Source organism: Somniosus microcephalus, chromosome 1 (assembly GCF_052327205.1).
Source record: "Somniosus microcephalus isolate GS21.2 chromosome 1, FLI_Smic_1.0, whole genome shotgun sequence".
Lineage (NCBI taxonomy): Eukaryota > Metazoa > Chordata > Chondrichthyes > Squaliformes > Somniosidae > Somniosus > Somniosus microcephalus.
The window spans coordinates 58,664,190-58,688,215 of record NC_140987.1 but is presented as its reverse complement, the minus strand read 5'-3'; the positions used below and the strand labels follow the sequence as shown (position 1 = coordinate 58,688,215).

General features: G+C 42.7%; 1 protein-coding gene across 2 annotated transcripts; it reads right to left on the bottom strand.

Moving 5' to 3' along the window:
- Positions 1 to 12,800, bottom strand: LOC147124104 (G2/mitotic-specific cyclin-B1-like). 2 transcript variants are annotated; one of them, XM_085997583.1, is made up of 9 exons: positions 12,702 to 12,800; positions 8,083 to 8,214; positions 6,859 to 6,987; positions 5,686 to 5,853; positions 2,317 to 2,475; positions 1,613 to 1,849; positions 969 to 1,109; positions 746 to 856; positions 1 to 228 (listed from the first exon to the last, which is right to left on the bottom strand). In XM_085997583.1, exons 1-9 carry the CDS (start codon positions 12,720 to 12,722, stop codon positions 109 to 111), a joined length of 1,218 nt encoding a protein of 405 aa, XP_085853709.1. In that variant the 5' UTR covers positions 12,723 to 12,800; the 3' UTR covers positions 1 to 108. The 2 variants fall into 2 exon arrangements, with proteins under 2 accessions (XP_085853709.1, XP_085853797.1); XM_085997671.1 differs by having other exon boundaries at positions 5,686 to 5,850.
- Positions 12,801 to 24,026: the final 11,226 nt, after the last annotated feature.

The window sequence follows — 24,026 nt, the reverse complement described above, 5'->3', positions numbered from 1 at the left end:
TTGAAGCATAGACTTTCATTAAAAGCGGCTTTATTGAATAAAAAAATGCCTAGAGTAAAAAAATAATTTAAAACAGAGCCAGTAATGGGTTCAATGGTACATACAACTTTAAGGATTTTGAAGCAGTTGGATTAGTGGTTTTGACAAATTGAGAATCATGGCAGAGGTCAACTGCAAGATGGTGCTGATCCTCATTTGACTGCTTCTAGCATACTTGTTCTTAACAGTCTGCAAAAGAAAATAAGTTAAAGGACTTTGGCAAACCATATGCTATGATGAATTATCAAGAACTACATTTAACAGCACACTAGCCAATCTCCTGTGTTGCCTCAGATAGTCTAGGGTATCCAAGTGTAGTTATGTTTAGCTGTTAACCTGGCCCATCTCTGCTCCAATAATCTATTGAAAAGTACTGCTTGCTTTTTTGGAGGCAGGGAGGGAAGTTTATGGCTTGCCAAATGCTTGTACATTTCCAGCTGTAGGGCAAGAGTACTTTTTTTGTACACCTTTGACCATCTTGAGCAAGACTTGTGTAAGAGAGTAGAGTGCAGTAAATCAGTTGTATTTTTGCCAGCTTGCCCACCATTCAATGTAGTAACACCCCAGGGATGTTATTTATTGGGGTACCTTTCTGCATTTCTGATACATTATCTAGAAACTAGATGTAGCCTGTGGAATTCCAATAGAGAAATAGCTAACCTTCATTCTATAAGTCAAAAACTAAAACCAAATTTAAAAAACTTACCATATGCTTTGTGAGGCAGTTATTAACCTGCACAACATTCTTAGCCAAGTGTTGCATAACTGGAAGTAGTTCATCCTCTCTATAGGCCAGGTAATACTGCAAGAGGGGAGTCTGAGAAAAATCAGATAACACATTTTTACTGCACTAGTTGAATCCTGGTTACAAACATGTCTGAGCGTCAAGCTAGAATTAGTGCCATTGCCTTTAAAGGAAGTATACTCACCCATTCACCACAATTAAAGAGTTTCTGAGCAAGGTGGAAGGCAGCTGCAGCAATTAGGGATGGGGGATAATGCACCATCTCATAATCCCCCATTGTCAATTCCATCAAATATTTGGCAAGAGCATGTTGGTCAGTGTTAACCTGAACAAAGAGTAAAGCTTACATTTATTCAATTAGAGACCTTATTAAAAATGACAATAGCTGAAGATGACAATATAAATTTAGTGAGTTTAAAAACTATTTGCAGATGCTGCTGACCAACTACAAAAGACAAAAAAGCTCAAATGACTCAAGCCATGCAATAGTGCATCTAATCTCCAATTCATTAAATTAATAGCTTAAATAAGTTATAGAATTGATGGAGCAAACAAAGCAATGGAATAAATGCCAAGTTTGGCATTAGATGATTTTGAAAGAAGATTTATGCATAGCTAAGGTACACACAAAGTTTGAATGGAGACCTCAATGTCACTTGCCAACAATCTGCAATGACAGTTATTGTCCCTAAACTAAAACCTTAGAAAATTCACTTCTGAAATTAAGCTTTGAATATTTTCTATATTGGTTATTTTGGATATATGGCTACCCTTTGTCCAAGTACATGGTGTAACAGTCTTGGTCTTTGTTAAAGAATGGAAGCTTACTTCTGCAACTTTTGATGCTCTCCTGAGAAAGTGCAGTGGAAGTGGTTTGCCAAGAGAAAAGTCAAGTTGCCTCAAAATCCATCTCTCCATTTGACGTATTTGAACACTAGAGTAAGCATCATCAGTGATGAGGACAAAGTCCCCAATATCTGGAGGATAGATCTCTTCATATTTGGAAGCAATAAGCATTGCTGTTACACCAACAAGTTGTAGATTCTTCTTGGATACTGGGTTATCCTAAAAGGAGGAAAGTCAGTTGTGCAGAATTACAATGCCTGTGTGTCACAGCAGATATTTTAGAGCCTTCATTACCAGTTCTGATTTTTTTCAGCCAGGATTACAAAAGAGTAGGCAAGACTTGTTTCAAAGAAACACTGGGTTGTGGCACTGAAGCATTAAGCTAGAATTTAAAAGGCAGTATTAATTTGACTATTTGAACTGGTTAATTATTTAAACAAGTACATTTCCCTTCCCCAATAGCTGGAATTCAACTGCTATGGCAGTGAATGAGTTGTATACAAAGAAAGTTATTGAATAGTCAAGATTACTGGCATTCATTTTTGGTAACAAAAACAGCAATGGAACAGACTAAAAAGAGCAAACATCTTTCAAAAGGCATTTATCGGTGGATCAGAATGGTTGGGTGGGCCAGTTTGCAGAGGGGAACAAAAAGCAAGAAGTCTACGCCCCCTTAAAATTCTTACCTGAAGAAATCTGTCCAAGATCGATACAGTCAAGTACATGGTTTCTGGAAGTAACTTGAATTTTATTTGAACTTGCACAAGCCAGTCTATTAGGATAGCACGCATGGCTCCAGTTATCACTCGTCCCACCAAGTAGTTTGGCCTCACTGCCTGTTCAATCTGTTTAAATAAAATACACTTGTGGTAGCATGAAGTCATCATCCTCCTGGGGGGTCACCATTGACCAGAACAGCCACAAATACGGTGGCAACAAGAGCAGGTCAGAGGCTAGGTATTCTGCAGTGAGTGACTCACCTGACTCCCCAAAGCCTTTCCACCATCTACAAGGCACAAGTAAGGAGTGTGATGGAATACTCTCCATTTGTCTGGAGTGCTGCTCCAACAACACTCAAGAAGCTTGACACCATCCAGGATAAAGCAGCCCGTTTGATTGGCACCCCATCCACCACCTTAAACATTCACTCCCTCCACCACCAGTGTACCATAGCTGCAGTGTGTACCATCTGCAAGATGCACTGCAGCAACTTGCCAAGGCTTCTTCGGCAGCACCTCCCAAACCCGCAACCTCTTCCACCTAGAAGGGCAGCAGGCGCATGGGAACACCACCACCTCCAAGTCTCTCACCATCCTGACTTAGAAGTATATCGCCGATCCTTCAGTCACTGCGTCAAAGTCCTGGAACTCCCGACCCAACAGCACTGTGGGAGTACCTTCACCACACAGACTGCAGCGGTTCAAGGCGGTGGCTCAGCACCACCTTCTCAAGGGCAACTAGGGATGGGCAATAAATGCTGGCCTTGCTAGCAACACCCAGATCCCATAAGCAAATAAAAAAATTTACATGCTGATTTATGAACTTTTGCATAGAGCAGTTGATCTGCATGTTAAGGTCTCAAGTACAAACAGGATATGAACATTTAAGATCAAGATGAGCCACAACACAATTTAGAAAGACTACAATTTAACAATGAAACTGGCTGAGCAGAGGGGTCTTTAGGATTATTAAAGGGTTTGAAGAAGTTTCCACTTGTAGGAGACCAAAGCTAAGGGCCATGTATACAAGATAATCACTAATAAACCCAGTAAGGAATGCAGGTGAAACTTTTACGTAGACATTGGAGCTTGTTACTACAAGGAGTAGTTGAGGCAAATAGCAGATGCATTCAAGGGGAAGCTAGATAAAAACCAAGGGAGAAAGGAATAAGTTATGCTGGGAGGGTTAGGTGAAGGCGGGGGGGGGGCTTGGATGAAGCATAAACACTGGCATGGACCAGTTAGGCTGAATGGCCTGTTTGTGCTGTACATTATATGTAATTCTATGAAAGATAAATATTCAGCATTTTATTGACAAAAGGGTCATCTAATATTTTCTACTCCTCTATACACATTCCTTTAATTAGGAAGGTCCAGCACCAGATCATTAAAGTCATAATATCTTGGATCAACATTTGGATGACTTGGGCAAGAGCAGTTGAGGATGGAAAACAGTCAGTAGGAGGGGGACTACATTTGTAGTGTTTCTACCTTGTAGATGCTTCAGAGCAGTGCAATCTTCCCAACCAAGTGAATTGTTTGCTTTCAGGTTGCTGGGAAGCATCAAGCTGTATCTTTCAAATGAGCTTTCCTTCATCCAGTTGATCATATCTTTGTAGAAAACCAACCCCATCACAGTTACATTAGAGTATCTATTCATTTCTTGATAGTGGCCAAGTCCTCAACCACACTTCTTGGCAACTTATTCCAGCTGTTCACTAAATACTGGACATCAGTCTTAAATTTGCTGCTGCATTCCTCAGTGCTTTTGTATCTTGCTACATTCCTCAGTGCTTTTGTATCAGCATCAGCACACTGTTTTGGACTTGGCTTCAGACACCTGCAAGGCATATTTCATAGTTCTCACTGGGAATCTGCCACATTGCACTACATTAGCACAAGGCTACAGAACAGAAGATTTGGATAATGTTTACTCTGCCTCTAGGGCTTGAATGTTCTCATTGCAGCAACCAGAGCTGTACACGACACTACAGTTCAACCAGACCAAGGCATCATATACCTTCAGCATGACCCCAGAGGATCTAAACAACCAATTTGGCAAAATAAGCTCAGCATCTCATTTGCTGCTGTTTATTGTTACCTCACACCACAGACAGGTGACCAGTCAGACACTACAGAACTTAAGCCCCACCAAGCAAGTTATTTTCCCCACCCATGGACTGGATGTACCCACTACGTTACATGTGTCCATATTGAACTTCAGTTGCTATTGGTCAGTTCCAGTGCAAACCCTGGGCTGTTCAAAGAGGCATAGAATACAAGAGTGGGGAGGTTATGCTTGAACTGTATAAAACACTAGTTAGGCCACAGTTCTTGTCACCACATTAAAGGAAAGATGAGTTTGCACGAGAGGTTAGAGGAGATTCAAGAGGATGTTGCCAGGACTGGAAAATTTTAGCTATGAGGAAAGATTGGATTGGCTGGGTGTTTTCTTTGGAACAGAGGCAGTGAGGGGAGACTTAATTGAAGTGTATAAAATTGAGGGGCCTAGATAAAGTGGATAGGAATGACCCATTTCTCTTAAAAAGGTCAATAACCAGGGGGCATAGATTTAAAGTAATTGGTAGAAGGGAGCTGAAAATTTCCACCTAGAGGGTGGGGGGGGGGGGGGGTCTGGAACTCTGCCTGAAAAGGGTAGTAGAGGCAGGAATACTCACCGCATTTAAAAAGTACTTGGATATGCACTTGAAGTGCCATAACTGACAAGGCTATGGACAAAAAGCTGGAAAGTGGGATCAGGCTGGATAGCTTTCAGCCAGCACAGGCAATGGGTTGTATGGCCTCCCTCTGTGCTGTAAATGTCTGATTCTAGGAGTCCATACTACTTTTATCACCCAGCTCCAAATCTAATCTCCCAAAGTTGAGTGAACTTCAAATTTGTCTACATTGTCCAGAAGTCTAGGGCATTGAGGATTGCTGGGGGTGGGGTGCAGTTATGAATCCTTGGGTCACACTGCTATCTCCAGTCCCATTGCCTACTACATTCTGCTTCCTTTAGCCAGTTACTAGTCCACAAGTTGTCCAGGTTAGCCAAAATGCCCATTGCCCTTGGAAGCCTTTTGGTCACCTAAAAGGGTATCTACCCCTTCTAAAGCACAGTTGGCCATCATTTAGTAAGAGTTACCCTTCCTACTTAAATTTATCCAGTTACCCTTCCTACTTAAATTTATCCAGATACTTGTTTGATTGGGTTCCAGTTTATTTGACAATATTGCAGAATATGGTACCCTGCCATCTTGGTCTGGTAATATACTGCTCCACACCACTAGGATCGATTTAGCTCTACCTTGAAGGTTGAAAGAAAGGAAAACTGACCTCAAGTTGTCTCAAATATTTGTAGATATCTTTAACATAGTCACTGCACAGTATTGGATTGTTGCCATCATTTATATCAACATCTTCAACAGGTAAGATTTCAGAGAAGGCTTCACATAACTCTTCAGACATGCATACTGAAATGTCCATTGGGGATGATGGAACCTGCTACAATAGATACAATAAGTTAGCTGAACATGAATGGGTCTAGGAGGCATGAGGAGTAAAGTCAAGCATCTTTAGAATTCTTCATTTCCATTGTAAATCATACAAGCCATCTTATTGGAAGAGAGGTGCTCAGAAATATTCATATTTCTACCAACACAAAATTTAGTATGCCCAGTGATCTTAAATTGCTTTGTGATCCACTATTTGAAATATTGCTCTTCACTGGTTATAGATGGCTCAGCATAAAGCCTATATACGTACAATTTGGTTTTCTACAGGCCAGCCTAATACTTATTGTAAACTATACACCCCCATCCAACTAAAGCAGTGAATGAAAAGTTTCTGGAAAGTGAGGAGCAATTGTCTTTATTCACAAAAATGACCACCATCTAAATACCTTGTTATTTACCATCAAATTTTTTGTTTAATTACCTCAATACAAGAAATTTACTTTCCATTTATTAATGATGACTTGGGTTTGAAAAGAACTAGAAAACCATCTAGCCATGAATCCTCTCAAGAATCATGAATCCCTTCATATGCAAAAACTAGTCTATTTTCCCTTTTGAAACTGTTCAATCACCTACATTGGCAATTGTGTTGATCCCTAAATCTTGCAAAAGAAATAGTTCAAGGATTATTTAAGTTTCCTTCATTTTGAATCCATCTTTCAGTTCTGAAATGCTGTATGCTATTCCTAGCATATTAAACTAGCCCACAATCTCAAGTCCCAGGGGTACAAGATATTCAATTTTAAAAGCTCGAATATAAAAAGTTAATTCCTGTTGATTAAAGTTCCTTTTGGTTAAAGTTGAATTTCTCAAGTAACTTTTTAAACAACATGAGGCTCCAACAATCGCCAAAAGTTTGCACTTAAAAATGTCAGGTCGACAAGAATTTATTTCAATTATGAATTCCATGTGCCATTAACCAAATTGCACATTACCAAGCAAGGGCTTATTTAAAGCATATGTACTGGTTTTACTATGCTTGTGAAATCCAAACCTCAAGCTTTACTACATCTTCAGTGGAGTGTTCTTTTGGCGGTAGAATTTCTGGTTGTTTGCACATCTTCACTTGTTCCATTTTTGGGGCCACAATTTTTTCCAGCTTTGGAGCAATCACTGTTTGTTCCTACAGAGTTCAAATACAATTCTTGAGTTTGTGTGTCTGTTATATCCACCCTAACCAAACACCCCAACTCAACTATCATGGTTTTAAGAGAAGATCAGCAGCTGCAGTTAGTTCAAATCTTAGGATATGATAGAGATAGAACATTCTCTACTGAAGGCCCTCCCAGATTCCCCAAAACTAGAGAAATGGCCATGTTGTCTAGAACCAAAGTATCTATCACTGTTCACAAGCTCAATATCCATGATCTAGGTTGCTGATTGAAAAGACACATCAACTATACATGTATTCTTGACCCCCTGCCTGTATTCCGACTTCCCTCCCCCATGACTTGCTCAGTTGATAACTCACCTGAGCCAGGAGGCTGTGGGTACAAGCCCCACTATGGACTTGGCTCAATGATACTTTAGTGGAAACCCAGTATTATTGGAGACATTAAATCAAGATACCATCAGCCTGCTTGGGTGGATGTAAAAGACCCCATGGTGGCACTATTGAAATGAGAGCATTTGCTTAGTGTCCTGGCCAACATTCTGCCCCAAGCAGGCCACTAAATAGGGTTAACTGGTTATGTTTGCAAACAAATAGGCTGCCATGTTTACTTACACAAGTGACTGCACTTCAAAAGCAATGCATTGATTGCAGCACTTGGGACATCAAGGAGCGATATAAAATGAAAGTTCTATTTACAAGCATGGCTCCTCTTCTTCCACTAGTGCTCAAAAACAGAAGCCCATCAAGATTTGAGATGGAGGCTAAAAATAACTTGCAGATGGAGATTTGGGAATGCAGTCAAAACTGATGAGTATTCAAAATTGCAATTTCAGTAAAAAGTGTACATGTTAAGCTAAAGTAGGCAAGAAACACCAAGTTTAAAATCCCAACTGTTAGAAACTAGATAATTTTAGAAACTAGATACTGAAAAATTAATTTGAAGGAGCATGGTGTTTGCTCAAAATAGTCTTGCTAGTTTATTGCTAGGCTACAATTGATTTAAAACATACCAAAATTGAGAAAATAGTTAGAGAATGGATGTTTAGTTCCCCCAGTTATGAACTCATTAATTCAGTGTCTATTTGTTAATTAAATTAGATTCACCTTTTTCAGAACCAACTTAATTCCACATGGCTTATTTTTGATATCCACCAAAGCAATTCTGTGTTCCAAGCCAGCCACTGGTCGAATATTCTTTGATTGGGCATCTGCCGCAGTAGCAGCTGCTCGGGTAGCCTGGAGGAAAATACAACAGTTATTGAGAGAGAGTGTTTTATGGTAGATTAGAAAACAGGAGCCAGTCAATTGTAAAGTTTCAGCACGTGGATAGGGGGAAAAAGTCAAACTCTCATTTATTGTTAGTATTGATCTCCTAGTACATTTTTTTTTTTTTTTTTGCTTCCAACACATACAAGACCCAGAGTAGTGGCCTTTACTTTATGTCCAAATCACTTTAACCAATCTTTGGTATACAAAAGTTACCATCACACCAATTTAAAACCTACCTCCTTGAACAAGCTTTTGGTCACAGTCCAAACATGTCCTTCATTGGCCAAGTGTCAATTTTTGTCAGATTACACACAGCTGTGAAGCACCTTGGGACATTTTACTATGCCAAGAAGGTGCTATATAAAATGCAAGTTGTACAATACCCACATTGCATACGATTAGTAAATACAAGACCTAGCGTAAACCTTTATATCCATGTAAAGTGAAGCATTCCTATTTAGTACATTCCTTTTGCCCTTGTCTATTGGAGTTTGATGCATCCTATGCATTATGCAGACAACAGTACACAAATGCAACTAGTAAAGTTTTCAGATAAGATTCAAAGTGATCCAAGAATCAAGATCTTTGTGGTAGTACTTGTTTATTTTGAGTAAAGATAGAATATTTAAAGCCAATATACCTGGAAACTATAGCTTTAATATCTACTGCAGAAGAAAAGGATATCTGTTTAATATTACTGACCAGAAGGAGGTGGTCATCGACTGATCAGAATGCCACATTGAAAATTAAAAATCAAGGTAATGAGCGAGAACAGGAGGAAAAGGAAGTGCTGGCTTAAAAAAAGGCAGTCGTCATAAAAACAAAATGTTGGGAGTACACACCTAGATTGCATCTGTAAAGACAAAAAAGACAGGTTAGGACATTTCAGATGTGTACCTGTCACTGTCAGACTCATTAGTCATAAATGAGCTTTTCACAGTGGAAAGTAAGTTAGGGTAACCTAAAAAGTTCAGTCTTGGAGCCTTGCTATTTTTAAATATTGGCTTGGACAAGAGTATAAACAGCAACATCTCCCAATTTTGCAGAGATAAATGTTGGAGTCAGGTGACCTAAACAACACAAACAGAATCTTTAGATCATCAAGTCAACAGGTAGCTGTTTTACAGATGTCTAGGTCAAGTTGATGAGGAAAAAATGCAGCTGGTTAATAAATCCAAGGGGATAGTGGACCTATAAAAACTGGCATTGGTTTTACAAAAAGTATACAAGACACCAGGTTACATTAACAGAGAGAATAGGCAGTTTTATTGATGATCAGACCCCATCTGGGCTATTTTGTACAGTCACAATTAATTCAAGTATTATCAACCTAGAGTGTATAGAGGTGAAAGTGATTCCAGGTAAAATTGATTTCTTTCAAAGTGAAATCATTTTTCAAGCAAATACAAGACAGCCAATTTGTACACAGCAAGGTCCCACGGGGGTAACGTAGCCAATATAACCTAAATGGATTAACTGGTCAAGAGATAAATCAACCTAGACACTGGGAAAACTTCCTGCTCTCCTTCAAGTAATGTTATGGATCCTTTTACAGCCAATTGAACATGCAGATGGGACCTTGGTTTTGGGTTTCATCCAAAGATGGAACCAACAACAATGCAGCACTCCCTCAGCACTGCACTGAAGGGTCACCTAGATTATGTGCTCAAGTTCTAGAGTGGGACTTGAACACCGAGCCAAGCAGATACTACTGCCATTTCTTCACCCAGAGTGGTGAACCTGTGGAATTCTCTGCCACAGAGGGCAGTGGAGGCCAGTTCATTAAATATATTCAAGAAAGAGTTGGATATATTTCTTAAGGCTAAAAAGAGATCAAAGGATATGGGGAGAAGGCAGGGACAGGGTACTGAATTTGGATGATCAGCCATGATCTCATTGAATGGCGGAGCAGGCTCAAAGGGCCGAATGGCCTACTCCTATCTTCTATGTTTCTATGCCATACATTAGTTGAACATGACCTGCTTTCCCACCCCCCCCTTGTCTTTTGCAAAAAATCTACATTTGCCTATGCTTTACCAAGTGCTCACTAATGTGGATGTAACTAGTCTATCATTTCTTGCCTTATTCTTTTCAAAAATATGCCCAAGATTTTGGGAAGGTTAGTTAATGGTTCCACTATTTCAGTTAGTACTCTGGGATGTACACCATCCAGGCCTCCCCCACCCCCCTCTTTAAAATGGAAAATAGCTTTATCAACAACTTATTTATATAGCACCTTTAACATACTAAAACATCAAAGCACTTCAGATGCATGTTAAGACAAAAAAAATTACCAAACCACAAAAATGAGACAGTAAGACAGATGACCCAAAGCTTGGTCAGGAGGTAGGTTTTAAGGAGCATCTTCAAGGAAAGAAGGGTAGAGAAGCAGAGGTTTAGGAAGGAAATTCCAGAGTTTAGGGCCTAGGCAACAGAAGGCACAGCCACCAATGGTTGAGCAATTATAATCAGGGATGCTCAGGAGGGCAGAATTAGAGCACAGATATCTCAGGGGGGTTGTGGGGCTGGAGGAGATGAGATAGGGAGGGACGAGGCCATGGAGGGATTTGAAAACAAGGATGAGAATTTTAATAAAGCAAGGCATTGCTTAACCGGGAGCTAATGTAGGTCAGCGAGCACAGGGGTGATGGATGAACGGGACTTGGAGTGTGAACACATGGGCAGCAGAGTTTGGGATGACTTCAAGTTTACATAGGGTAGCGTGGGAGGCCAGCCAGGAGTGCATTGGAATAGGCTAGTCTAGAGGTAACAAAGGCATGGTTGAGGGTTTCAGCAGCAGATGAGCTGAGGCAAGGGCAGAGATGGGCAATGTTATGTAGGTGGAAATAGGCAGTCTTCATTATGCCACAGATGTGGTCAGAAACTGAGTCAGATATGACACCAAGGTTGCAAACAGTCTGGTTCAGCCTCAAGACAGATGTTGAGGGAGTGTGGCTAGGGAATTAGTTTGTGGCAGGGACTGAAAACAATGACTTTGGTCTTCAATATTTAATTGGAGAAAATTTCTGCTCATCCAGTGCTGGATGTAGACACAGTAGAGGGGTCGAAAGAGGTGGTAGAAGGAGCTGGGTGTCATCTGTGTACATCTGAAAACAGTGTCAGTTTCCACATGATGTTGCCAAGGGGCAGCATGTAGATGAGAAATAGGAGGGGTCCAAGGATAGGTCCTTGGGTGACACCAGAGGTCATGATGCTGGAGCAGGAAATTTGCTGGCTACAATTAGCTAGATAAGAATGGAACTTCAAAAAAATGATGAGAATTGAAAGTTGAACCAGGTAAATTTACTATAGCAATAGATTAAAGTATTTAAAAAACACAAGTTAGTTAAAGTGATCAATATCCATCATCACCAAGTAGTGATTAGAGTTGTGGAATGAGTTACTAGAGAAGACTACTGAAGCAGAAACAACAAGTGGTTAAGAGGCAATCAGGTGCCTCTCTGAAAGAGAAGGGGGTGCTGGTGGTTGAGGGTATGACCAGAAGGAAAGTACATGGGCGAGAAGAGATCAGAAAGAGGCATAGGCTGTTCTTTAATAGTTTCATCCTGGGACAGTTCCAAATAGGGTCAAGCACTCAATTCTAAAGCAATGCTAAATACTAATTTACAAAAGAGCAACCAACATCTCAAGTAATCAGTGAAGCACTGGAATTTATAGTTCAAAGGATACTCAAGCTAAGACACTTAATGTGAATACTGTGCCAAAGTTAGGAACAAGCTACAAAAGTAAGGAAGGCTGTGCTCACTGATTTAGAAGGATCTGAATACATTACAGCCTTTTACTTGTAGCTAAAAAATGGAGGCGGGGTGGAAAAGAGGCGGGGCGGGGGAAGGGAAAGAGAAAGGTGTCTGTGTAAATTAACACGAGAGCACTACACACACGTGTCAAACATGGGCCTGAATTTAGATACTAAACTAGGAGTCTTTACGTGCAAGAACAGTTGCTTAAAAAGGCAAGGAATGCAGGAGGAGGGGAGGGGTGGAGGAAGAAAGTCCAACGCAGATGGACATCCAATTGGTGGAAACAAGGCAGACTACATTATTGACTAGGTCACCACAAGGCATTCTTCAGGCAATTAACAAAGTTGTCATGATAGCTATGAAGGCAGATTGCGTAAAAGACTCGCGCTATTTTAATATACAACCCTAAGGCGAATGAATTCGGTTATAGATGTGTACACGACAGCAATACACAAATAGCCAATGATCCGCAGAAAGGATTGTGTCCGCACCAGGGAACAAACTAAACGATAGGCGAAATTTGAAACTCTAGTCGAACTTCAACAATCCGCTTGCGCCCAGATTGCCAAGTGGTTTGATAAAGTTCAACCTAGACACTAAAACTAAACAAGAAATATGAATTTCATTTTGCAATGGTAAAAAGCCGTTCTAAAATTTCAAATACAGCCATTGAATAGTTAGTAGCAACCGTACCCTTCTTGTTCGCAAAGCCATTCTCCTACTGCTATCAGTCACTCTAATTCCCTGCTGCTCTCCGGTTCTTTTAAATCTGCCGCCTCAAGTCCTGATTGGAACAGACCAGAAAAACTAATTGAGGTTCCTTATTGGCTGAAAACGGCCACTCTGAGCCTGAGAACGAGACACCGTCCAACCAGTCAACTTTCATCGACTGGAGTGGTGTACGATGGATAAGATGTAGATTTGAAAGAGCGACATCACACAAAAAGGACCCCCACCAATGTTTAAACTACATTTAAAAATGATAATCTCTGGTCCTTTTTTTAATGGTCATCCTCTTTTGTCATGATGCAGGTCTGGCAGAACGTGAGCCACCGTTGTCATATTCCATGAGGTTTGTCTGCCTTTTCTGTGGGATACTGTAAAACATTTCCTTTGGTATAGGTAGAATTTGGATTTTTATTTTGCATTTACATCGATGCAAGATGAATAATGTAGATTTGAAAGAGCTACATCACACAACTCGACCCCATTTTTCACAGATATCTTAAAAACATCACCACTTTTTGAGAATGTACTTGCCTTTTTGGGAAAGTGAAAAATAGGATCGAGCAAAGGCTATTGGCCCCGACAACATCTCAGCTGTCGTGCTGAAGACTTGTGCTTCAGAACTAGCCAAGCTGTTCCAGTACAGCTACAACACTGGTATCTATCCGACAATGTGGAAAACTGCCCAGGAATGTCCTGTACACAAAAAGCAGGACAAATCCAATCCGGCCAATTATCGCCCCATCAGTCTACTCTCAATCATCAGTAAAGTGATGGAAGGTGTCATCGACAGTGCTATTAAATGGCCCTTCCTCACTAATACCCTGCTCACTGATGCCCAGTTTGGGTTCCGCCAAGACCACTCGGCTCCAGACCTCATTACAGCCTTGGTCCAAACATGGACAAAGGAACTGAATTCCAGAGGTGAGGTGAGAGTGACTGCCCTTGACATCAAGGCAGCATTTGACCGAGTGTGGCATCAAGGCGCCCTAGTAAAATTGAAGTCAATGGGAATGGGGGAAAACTCTTCACTGGCTAGAATCATACCTAACACACAGGAAGATGGTTGTGGTTGTTGGAGGCCAATCATCTCAACCACAGGACGTCGCTGCAGAAGTTCCTCAGGGCAGTGTCCTAGGCCCAACCATCTTCATTACTACCTTTTGAGGTCCTGTTTTTTAATCTTTTTCCTAGCGCCTGAAACTCTGCCTGAAGGACCACAACACTTTTTCTACCTATGTCATTGGACCATAAATTTTGGCTGTTCCCCTTCCCTTCGCAGAAAGTCCTGCGCCCGCTCGGTGATATACGTGTGCAATATTATTGTGAGATATCTCATTTTTATCCTTATGGATGTTACTTTCAACATTTTTTCTGAGGGGACTAGATGAAGAACAGTGACCAAAAAAAAAAGTTTGAATAAATCTTTTGAATTGTTTTCATTTCTGCTCCTTTATTGGTAGATTGTTCGCACTGCTCAGTTCCAATGTGCTGCAGTTGTTGTGAAATTTGAGTCAATTGGCTCATAAGAAATTTGCATATACTCAACTACGATGCCAAGATGTGACATAAGAAGTGTGACATGGCAAACAGGAAATGCGCACAACTTGTACTATATACATATCAATAATGGAGCGAGAATGCTGAAATTATTATTGATGTATTAATGTAGCTGTGATGTGATAATTAATGTCGCTAACTATGTTGCCTTCCTACTTAATCTAGAATCACAACATTGAATGAAGAATTGGATCAGAATGTTTCAGCCCAAGAATATGGCTCACTCTTTTTAAATGGATTGACTTCATATTTTCACCTTCAGAGCAATGTTACATATCTTCCCTTTTACCAGCAGACATCTTCTGTTGCCACAGTCTTCATAACCTCATACCTTCTAATCTTCCTGCTCTGCATGCTGGGTAATGGATTGGTTTGTTTTATTGTGGTGAGGAACCGACACATGCGGACAGTCACCAACTTCTTCATTTTTAACCTTGCCATTAGCGACCTCCTTGTCGGGATATTCTGTATGCCTACCGCTCTCGTGGACAATATCTGGACGGGTAAGTGCACGGATGATGGTCATTTTATTCAATAAAGTAATTGTGAGCATCGTTCTGAACATTCCAGGGAAGAGAGTGTGATTGTGTTATGAGTCAGAACTGGCCTCTCCACTATTACTCGGGCAATAAATTCCAGCTTTGGAAGATAACTCCACAATTTCTGTTTGAGTGAAGCTTTTTCTTTTGAAAGAAAAATCTTCTTCTTCTTAGGCAGTCCCTCGGAACCGAGGATGACTTGCTTCCACATTAAAAATGAGTTCGCAGGTGACTGATTAGTCCAATGCAGGACCTACAGTCTCTGTCACAGGTGGGGCAGACGGTGGTTGAAGGGGAGGGTGGGTGGGGTGCTTGGGTTGACGTGCGCTTCTTCCGTTGTTTGCGCTTGGCTTCCACTTGCTCCTGGCGAAGAGACTCGAGGTGTTTGGCGCCTTCCTGGATGCTTCTCCTCCACTTTGTGCGGCCAGGGATTCCCAGGTGTCGGTGGGGATGTAACACTTTTTCAAGGAGGCTTTGAGGGTGTCCTTGAAGCGTTTCCTCTGCCCATCTGGGGCTCTCTTGCCATACCGGAGCTCCGAGTAGAGCGCTTGTTTTGGAAGTCTCGTATCAGGCATGCAGACGATGTGACCCGTCTATCGGAGCTGATTGAGCGTGGTCAAAGCTTCGATGCTGGGGATGTTGGCCTGAGCAAGAACACTGATGTTGGTGCGCCTATCCTGCTAATGGATTTGCAGGATCTTGCGGAGGCAGCGTTGGTGGTACCTCTCCAGTGCTTTGAGGTGCCTGCTGTACATGGCCCATGTCTCTGAGGCATACAGCAGGGCGGGTATCACTGCTGCCCTGTAGACCATGAGCTTAGTGCCAGGTTTGAGGTCCTGGTCTTCAAACACTCTCTTCCTCAGGCGACCGAAGGCTGCATTGGCACACTGAAGGCGGTGTTGGACTTCGTCGTCGACGTCTGCCCTTGTTGACAGTAGGCTCCCGAGGTATGGAAAGTGGTCCACATTGTCCAAGGCCTTGTCGTGGATTTTGATAATCGGGGGGCAGTACTGTGTGGCGGGGGCAGTTTGGTAGAGGACCTTTGTCTTACGGATGTTTAGTGTAAGGCCCATGCTCTCGTACACTTCGGTGAAGGTGTTGACGATGGTTTGGAGTTCGACCTCCAAGTGAGCGCAGACGCAAGCATCATCTGCATACTGTAATTCGACGACAGAGGATGGGACGACCTTGGATCTGGACTGGAGGCGATGGAGGTTGAACAGTTTCCCGTTTGTTCTGTAAATTAGCTCCACTCCAGTGGGGAGCTTACTGAGGGTGAGATGGAGCATTGCAGCAAGGAAGATCAAGAAGAGCATTGGTGCGATGACACAGTCTTGCTTTACCCTAGTTCGTATGTGAATTGGGTCTGTGGTGGAACCGTTGGTCAGGATCACGACTTGCATGTCATCGTGAAGCAGGCGGAGGATAGTGACAAACTTTTGAGGGCAGCTGAATTTGAGGAGGACACTCCATAATCCCTCACGGTTGACAGTGTCGAAGGCCTTTGTGAAAAATATTGTGTCCCTCAAAATGAGAAAAGAGGTTGTAGGAAACTTTTTTTTAATATTATGACTTCCTGTGCTTTGCCCCCACAATGGGATAGGTCTTGACTTTGGGCGATAGTATAAAATGGGCGATAGCGAGTCGGCAGCCCGTTTTACGTCTCTCCCGATTTTTATCTCCATTGAAGTCAATTGGGAAAGATGTGAAACGGGCTGCTGATTCACTGCCACCCATTTTACACTATCGCCTAAAGTCAAGATTAAAGTCAAGAGGAAATCTCTCACTGGCTGGAGTCATACCTAACATAAAGGAAGATGATTGTGGATGTTGGAGGTCAATCATCTCAGCCCCAGGACATCGCTGCAGGAGTTCATCAGGGCAGTGTCCTAGTCCCATCCATTGTCAGCTGCTTCATCAATGAACTTCCCTCCATCATAAGGTCAGAAGTGGGGATGTTCGCTGATGATTGCAGTGTTCAATTCCATTCGCAACTCCTCAGATAATGCAGACCTTGCCCACATGCAGCAAGACCTAGACAACATTCAGGCTTGGGCTGATAAGTGGCAAGTAACATTCACGCCACACAAGTGCCAGGCAATGACTATCTCCAACAAGAGAGAGTCTAGCCACCTCCCTTTGACATTCAACAGGATTACCATCGCCAAATCCCCCACCAGCTACTTCCTGAGGGTCACCAGAAACTTAACTGTACCAGCCACATAAATACTGTGGCAACAAGAGCAGGTCAGAGGCTAGGTATTCTGCAGCGAGTGTCTCACCTCCTGACTCCCCAAAGCTTTTCCACCATCTACAAGGCACAAATAAGGAGTGTGATTCAATACTCTCCACTTGCCTGGATGAGTGCAACTGCAACAACACTCAAGAAGCTCGACACCATCCAGATCAAAGCAGCCCGCTTGATTGGCCCCCCAATCCACCACCTTAAACATTCACTCCCTCCACCACCGGCATACCGTGGCTGCAGTGTGTACCATCTACAAGATGCACTGCAGCAACTCGCCAAGGCTCCTTTGACAGCACCTCCCAAACCTGCGACCTCTTCCACCTAGAAGGACAAGGGCAGCAGGCGCATGGGAACACCACCACCTCCAAGTTCCCTTCCAAGTCACACACCATCCTGACCTGGAACAGGATTACCATCACCGAATCCCCCACCATCAACATCCTGGGGGTCACCATTGACCAGAAACTTAACTGGATCAGCCACATAAATACTGTGGCTACAAGAGCAAGTCAGCGGCTGGATATTCTGTGGCGAGTGTCTCATCTCCTGACTCCACAAAGCTTTTCCACCATCAACAAGGCACAAGTAAGGAGTGTGATGGAATACTCTCCACTTGCCTGGATGAGTGCAGCTTCAACAACACTCAAGAAGCTCCACACCATCCAGGACAAAGCAGCCCGCTTGATTGGCACCCAATCCCTCACCTTAAACATTCACTCCCTCCACCGCCGGTGTACCGTAGCTGCAGTGTGTACCATCTACAAGATGCACTGCCATAACTCGCCAAGGCTTCTTCAACAACACCTCCCACACCCGCAATCTCTGCCACCTAGAAGGACAAGGGCAGGAGGGGCATGGGAACACCACCACCTCCAAGTTCCCTTCCAAGTTACACATCAGCCTGACTTGGAAATATATCGCCGTTCCTTCATCGACACTGGGTCAAAATCCTGGAACTCTCTTCCAAACAGCACTGTGGGACTACCTTCACCATACGGACTGCAGCGTTTTAAGAAGGCGGCTCACCATCACCTTCTCAAGGGCAACTAGTGATGGGCAATAAATTCTGGCCTTGTCAGTGACGCCTCCATCCCTTTGAATGAATAAATAAAGATGCAATACTTCATCCAAGGCAGCTTCACTGTCAACAGCCCCAGGACCCAGTGTGAAACTTCAGGAACACCAGGTAAAGTAAAAACGTTTTAAATTAATTCATGGGATGTGGGCGTCGCTGGCAAGGCCAGCATTTATTGCCCATCCCTAATTGCCCTCAAGAAGTTGGTGGTGAGCCACCTTATAGAATTGAGTGGCTTGCTTGGCCATGTCAGAGGGCAGTTAAGAGGCAACTACATTGCTGGTGGTTCTGGGGTCACATATAGGCATTAGTGAACCAGATGGGTTTTTATGACAATCCGGTGGTTTCATAGTCATCATTACTGATTCTAGTTTTTTATTCCAGATTTATTTAATTAATTAACCGAATTTAAATTCCGCAACTGCCAGGGTGGGATTTTGAATTATTTCTTCGGATCATTAGTCCAGGCCTCTGGATTACTAGTCTGCTAGCACCTGAGAGAATTAAATTTAATGGGAAGCCCTGGCAGAAATAAAATTAAAAGTAGCAAATGGGAGAAGTAAAATAAATAAAGAGCACATGAGAGGTTAAATCTAAAGAGGTAACGAGAGAAGAAAGATTAAAAGGGGAGCAGCTGAGTGAAGTATATTGTACGATAGCAAAATACTGCGGATGCTGGAAATCCAAAATAACAACAGAAAATGCTGGAAAAACTCAGCAGGCCAGGCAACATCCGTGGAGAGAGAAACAGAGTTAACGTTTCAGGTCTGGGGCCCTTCTTCAGAACTGAGAAAAAAGCAGGAAATGAAACAGATTAAAAGGCCAGTTTGGGGGCTGGGAAATGGGGGAAGGGATGTGAAGTATATTGTAGATGGAGGTCACGAGAGGCGTTTGCTGTGGGATGTTAACATGTGAGTAAACCAGTTTTAATAGATGGACAAAAAGATATCTATTGATAGAGAAGGAACAGCTTGTGGCTTTAAAGAGGAAGGTACAGGAACTTACAAATGCAGACAAAAATGAGGTGATTATCAATCAGTAAGTGATTCATCATGAGTCAATGAAATGGCTCGGTTAACATTAAACTTCATAAGGGAATCATCAAGAATTGGAGCTGGAGACTGGTACAAGCAAAGCCCTGGACCATGACCCCACTACCAAACACCAAGCCATTGTTTCCAAGACTGTCACTGACCTCATCTCCTCTGGAGATCTTCCCTCCATGGCCGCCAACCTCATAGTTCCCCAACCCCGCACAGCCCGCTTCCACCTCCTTCCCAAGATCCACAAACAGGGCTGCCCTGGTAGACCTATCATCTCAGCCTGTTCTTGCCCCACGGAATTGATTTCTTCCTATCTCAACTCTATTTTTTCTCCTCTTGTCCAGTGACTTCACACCTACATTCGCGACTCTTCCGACGCCCTCTGCCACTTCAACAGTTTGCAGTTTCCTGGCCCCTACAGTCTCCTTTTCACTATGGACGTCGAATCCCTCTGCATCTCCATGCCCCACCTGGACGGCCTGAGGGCGCTATGCTTCTTCCTTGAACAGAGGCCCGACCAGTCCCCATCCATCCACCACCGCCCTCCTCCGCCTGGCTGAACTTGTTCTCACATTGAACAACTTCTCCTTTGACTCCACTCACTTCCTCCAAATTAAAGGTGTTGCTATGGGAACCCGCATGGGTCCTAGCTATGCCTGTCTTTTCATGGGATATGTGGAACACTCTTTGTTCCAGTCCTACTCAGGTCCCCTCCCTCACCTCTTTTTCCGGTATATTGATGACTGTATCGGTGCCGTTTCCTGCTCTCGCCCTGAACTAGATAATTTCATTCACTTTGCTTCCAATTTTCACCCTTCCCTCACCTTCACATGGTCCATCTCCGACTCTTCCCTTCCCTTCCTTGACTTCTCTGTCTCCATTTCTGGGAATAGGCTATCGACAAACATCCACTATAAGCCCACTGACTCCCACAGCTACCTGGACTACACTACTTCCCACCCCGCTCCCTGTAAGGACTCTATTCCATTCTCCCAGTTTCTCCGTCTCCGCCGCATCTGTTCCGACGATTACACCTTCCATACTAGTCCTTCCAATATGTCTTCCTTTGTCCTCAACCGAAGATTCCCCTCTATTGTGATTGACACGGCCCTCGACCGTGTCCATTCCATTTCCCGCACTTGTGCTCTCACCCCTTCTGCTCCCTCCCAGAACCACAATAGGGTTCTCCTTGTCCTCACCTTTCATCCCACCAGCCTCCACATTCAATGGATCATCCTCTGCCATTTCTGCCACCTCCAGCATGATCCCACCACCAAACACATCTTCCCCTCCCCTCCCAACATTCCGAAGGGACCGCTCCCTCCGTGACACCCTGGTCCACTCCTCTATCATCCCCAACACCTCTTCCCCTTACTGAGAATCCTAATTAACGCTCTCATTACACAAGGCAAGATCTAAAATAATCTCTTGCTTGGTTGGTTCCACAACATATTGTTCTAGGAAATTGCCTCCAATGCATTCCATGAACTCATCCTCCAAACTACTTTTGCCAATTTAATTTGTCCAGTCTATATAAAGATCAAAGTCCCCCATGATTATTGGATTACCTTTGTTACAAGCTCCTCTTAATTCTTGATTAATACTCTGTCCAACAGTATAGCTACTGTTAGGGAACCTATAAACTACCACCAGTTTTCTGCCCCTTGTTATTTCTTATCTTCACCCGTACTGATTCTACTTCCTGCTTTTCCGAGTCACTATCCTTCCTCACAAATGTCCCCTTGATCTTATGTCTGTCTGTCAAACCATGTCAGAATGAATGTGCGGCCACGCCCTTGACTCTCAAAGGCAAGTATCCACCAATTGAGTTTGTTTGAGTCTTTTCACATTGCAACCATATTTTCAGGCACAGCAGAAAAGTTATTGTTCTGTCTTTTAATGACAATTTCACAGCAACCAGCTCTATGGTTTCTCAATGCATTTTTATGGCAAAACATCACATTCAAAATTGATATGCTTCCCAACTGTAGGTTCTTAATTATGCAGTGCCTAAAGTGCATTAATGTTGGTTAAATAAATTGGAACTTTAAATTTTACAACTCATACTGGTATGGATTCAGTTTCTTTGGGCTCAGATTGTTTAATGCTGATTTATACCCAAATTTAGGTGTATTCTAATGAGTTTGGAGGATTAGGTGTGACTTGGCATTGGGAAAATGGGCATGGCTTCAGGTTGCACTCCCAGGTCTGTGTTTATGGCATGTAGAATAACTGAAGCTGACAAATTCAAACCCCATCCTTACTAAATGGGGTTTTGGAACCTTTACTACTGGTGCTTTGGATTTAATTACACAACTGTTCATTGTTCTGTGGAAACTGTAAACAAGTGATTATACACACACGATAGTTACAAACTTCAGGAGAATGCAGTATTCTTGTGGGTTCAGTGTCACCAGTCACTCATAAGCAATCTTGTATTCATGTGATTTTGCACCTTTACTGCCCACCATCTAGTTATATAATGTAAATTGATTATTGCAACACCTTTGTGTACAGGAATACTATAAACCTTGGGAAGTAGACAATGCAAGGCACCCTGGCAAGGCGATTACAATCCAGTGATTTATTTTACATGAAATATCAAATGAACAGAATAGTTGCCTAGTAAGGTACATCTACTTCCCTACCACTCCTTGTATTAATGTAAATAAATGACTGCCACTATCCAAGGCAGAATTTACTTAGAAGCCAATTGTCCTCAAGATATCTGATCCCTTGCTTCTTGTGTTGCAGGATATACTTACCTAACTTAGGAACCTTAGTCTCTGCCCCACCAGAATGTTAATGTAGTTAGTGTACACTACAGAGAAAGTTAGAGTTCAATTGTGACATGTTTACATATTTCAGGGCACAATAAATGGTGGGGGGGAAAAATTGACAATAGAAACTAAATTCTAGACGTTTGCTGGAGCACTACATTTACAATAGCTATTCAGTCCAGTCAAGCTCCATTTGAAACCCAGATAAAGGACTGCACGTGGGCCAGATTCATTTAAGATTTTCTCCTTTTCATCTTCCCCATAGTTAAAATCTCAACCATTAGAATTCTACATATTTAACATTTAAATGTACCCAAGTCAAGCAGGGATATTCAAAGTTTTGCACGCAAAATCATCACAAAACTAGGTGGGGTTGTGAGGAAGATGCAAAGAGGCTTCAAGGCAATTTAGACAAGTTGAGAGAGAGTGGGCAAATGCATGGCAGATGCAGTATAACGTGGATAAATGTGAAGCTATCCACTTCGGTAGGAAAAACAGAAAGGCAGAGTATTATTTAAATGGTGATAGATTGGGAAATGTTGATGTACAAAAGGGACCTGGGTGTCTTTGTACACCAGTCACTGAAAGCAAACATGCAGGTGCAGCAAGCAGTTAGCAAGGCAAATAGGGAAACCAAACGCAGATTGGTGACCACTTTGCGGAACACCTCCGTTCAGTCCGTAAGGGTGACCTTAAGCTTCTGGTCGCCTGTCACTTTAATTCTCTGCTCCACTCCCACCTCACCGTCCTCTGCCTCTTGCACTTTTCCAATGAAGCCTCTCGTAAGCTCAAAGAACAGCACCTCCTCTTTCGATTAAGCACTTTTATAGCCTTCTGGACTCGGTTCAACAATTTCAGACCATAACCTCTGCCCCCTTTTTTTTTTCCTGTTTATTTCTCTCCCACATGGCAGCGGAGTTCCATTCTGCCAGTGCCATTTACACTTAAGCTAGAGCCATCTTTTGTTTCTCAACATGTCCCATTACCATCTCCTTTTGTCTGGCACCATCTCTTAATCTCTCCTGCCTACCATCTGATCACAGATCTTCTCTTTTGTTCTTTCCTCCCCTCCCTCCTTTCCCTGCTCCTCCATTTGCTTAAAAACCAGTTCCATCTCCAGCTTTTTCCAGGGTCATCAAACTGAAACATTAACTGTTTCTCTTTGATGCTGCCTGACCTGCGTATTTCCTGCATTTTCTGTTTTTATTTCAGATTTCCAGCATCTGCAGTATTTTGCTTGTGTTCAGGCAAATGGTATGCTGACCTTCATTGCAAGAGGATTTGAGTACAGGAGCAAGGATGTCTTACAATTACAGGGCCTTGGTGAGACCACACCTGGAGTAGTGTGTGCAGTGTTGGTCTCCTTACCCAAGAAAGGATATATTTGCCATAGAGGGAGTGCAGCGAAGGTTCACCAGACTGATTCCTGGGATGGCAGGACAGTCATACGAGGAGAGATTGGGTCAACTAGGCCTGTATGCACTAGAGTTTAGATGAATGAGGGGATCTCTTGAAATGTATAAAATTTTGACAGGGCTAGACAGACTGGATGCAGGGATGTTTCCCCTGGCTGGGGATCTAGAACAAGGGGTCTGTCTCAGGATACAGGGTAGGACATTTAGGACTGAGATGAGAAATTTCTTCACTCGGTCTGTGGAATTCTCTACTACAGAAGGCTGTGGAGGCCAAGTCACTGAATATATTGAAGGAGATAGATTTCTAGACACAAAAGGCATCAAGGGGCATGGGGAGAGAGCAGGAATATGGTATTGATAGAGGATCAGCCATGATTATACTGAATGGCGGAGCAGGCTTGAATGGCCTACTCCTGCTCCTATTTTTCTATGTCTCTACCAAGTTTGTAGTGAGAGCCCCCCCTGCCCATGAGCTGGGTTAGGATTTAACTTGAGTTCAATCCCAAATAGCCTAAATCTAAACTGACCATTGCTAGTGGCTATCAATTTAATTAATAACTTACTGGAGATAAAGACTGGCATTGAAACTAGCGTGGATGTTAATTCAAGTTAGGACAGCAACAATTTTCCAC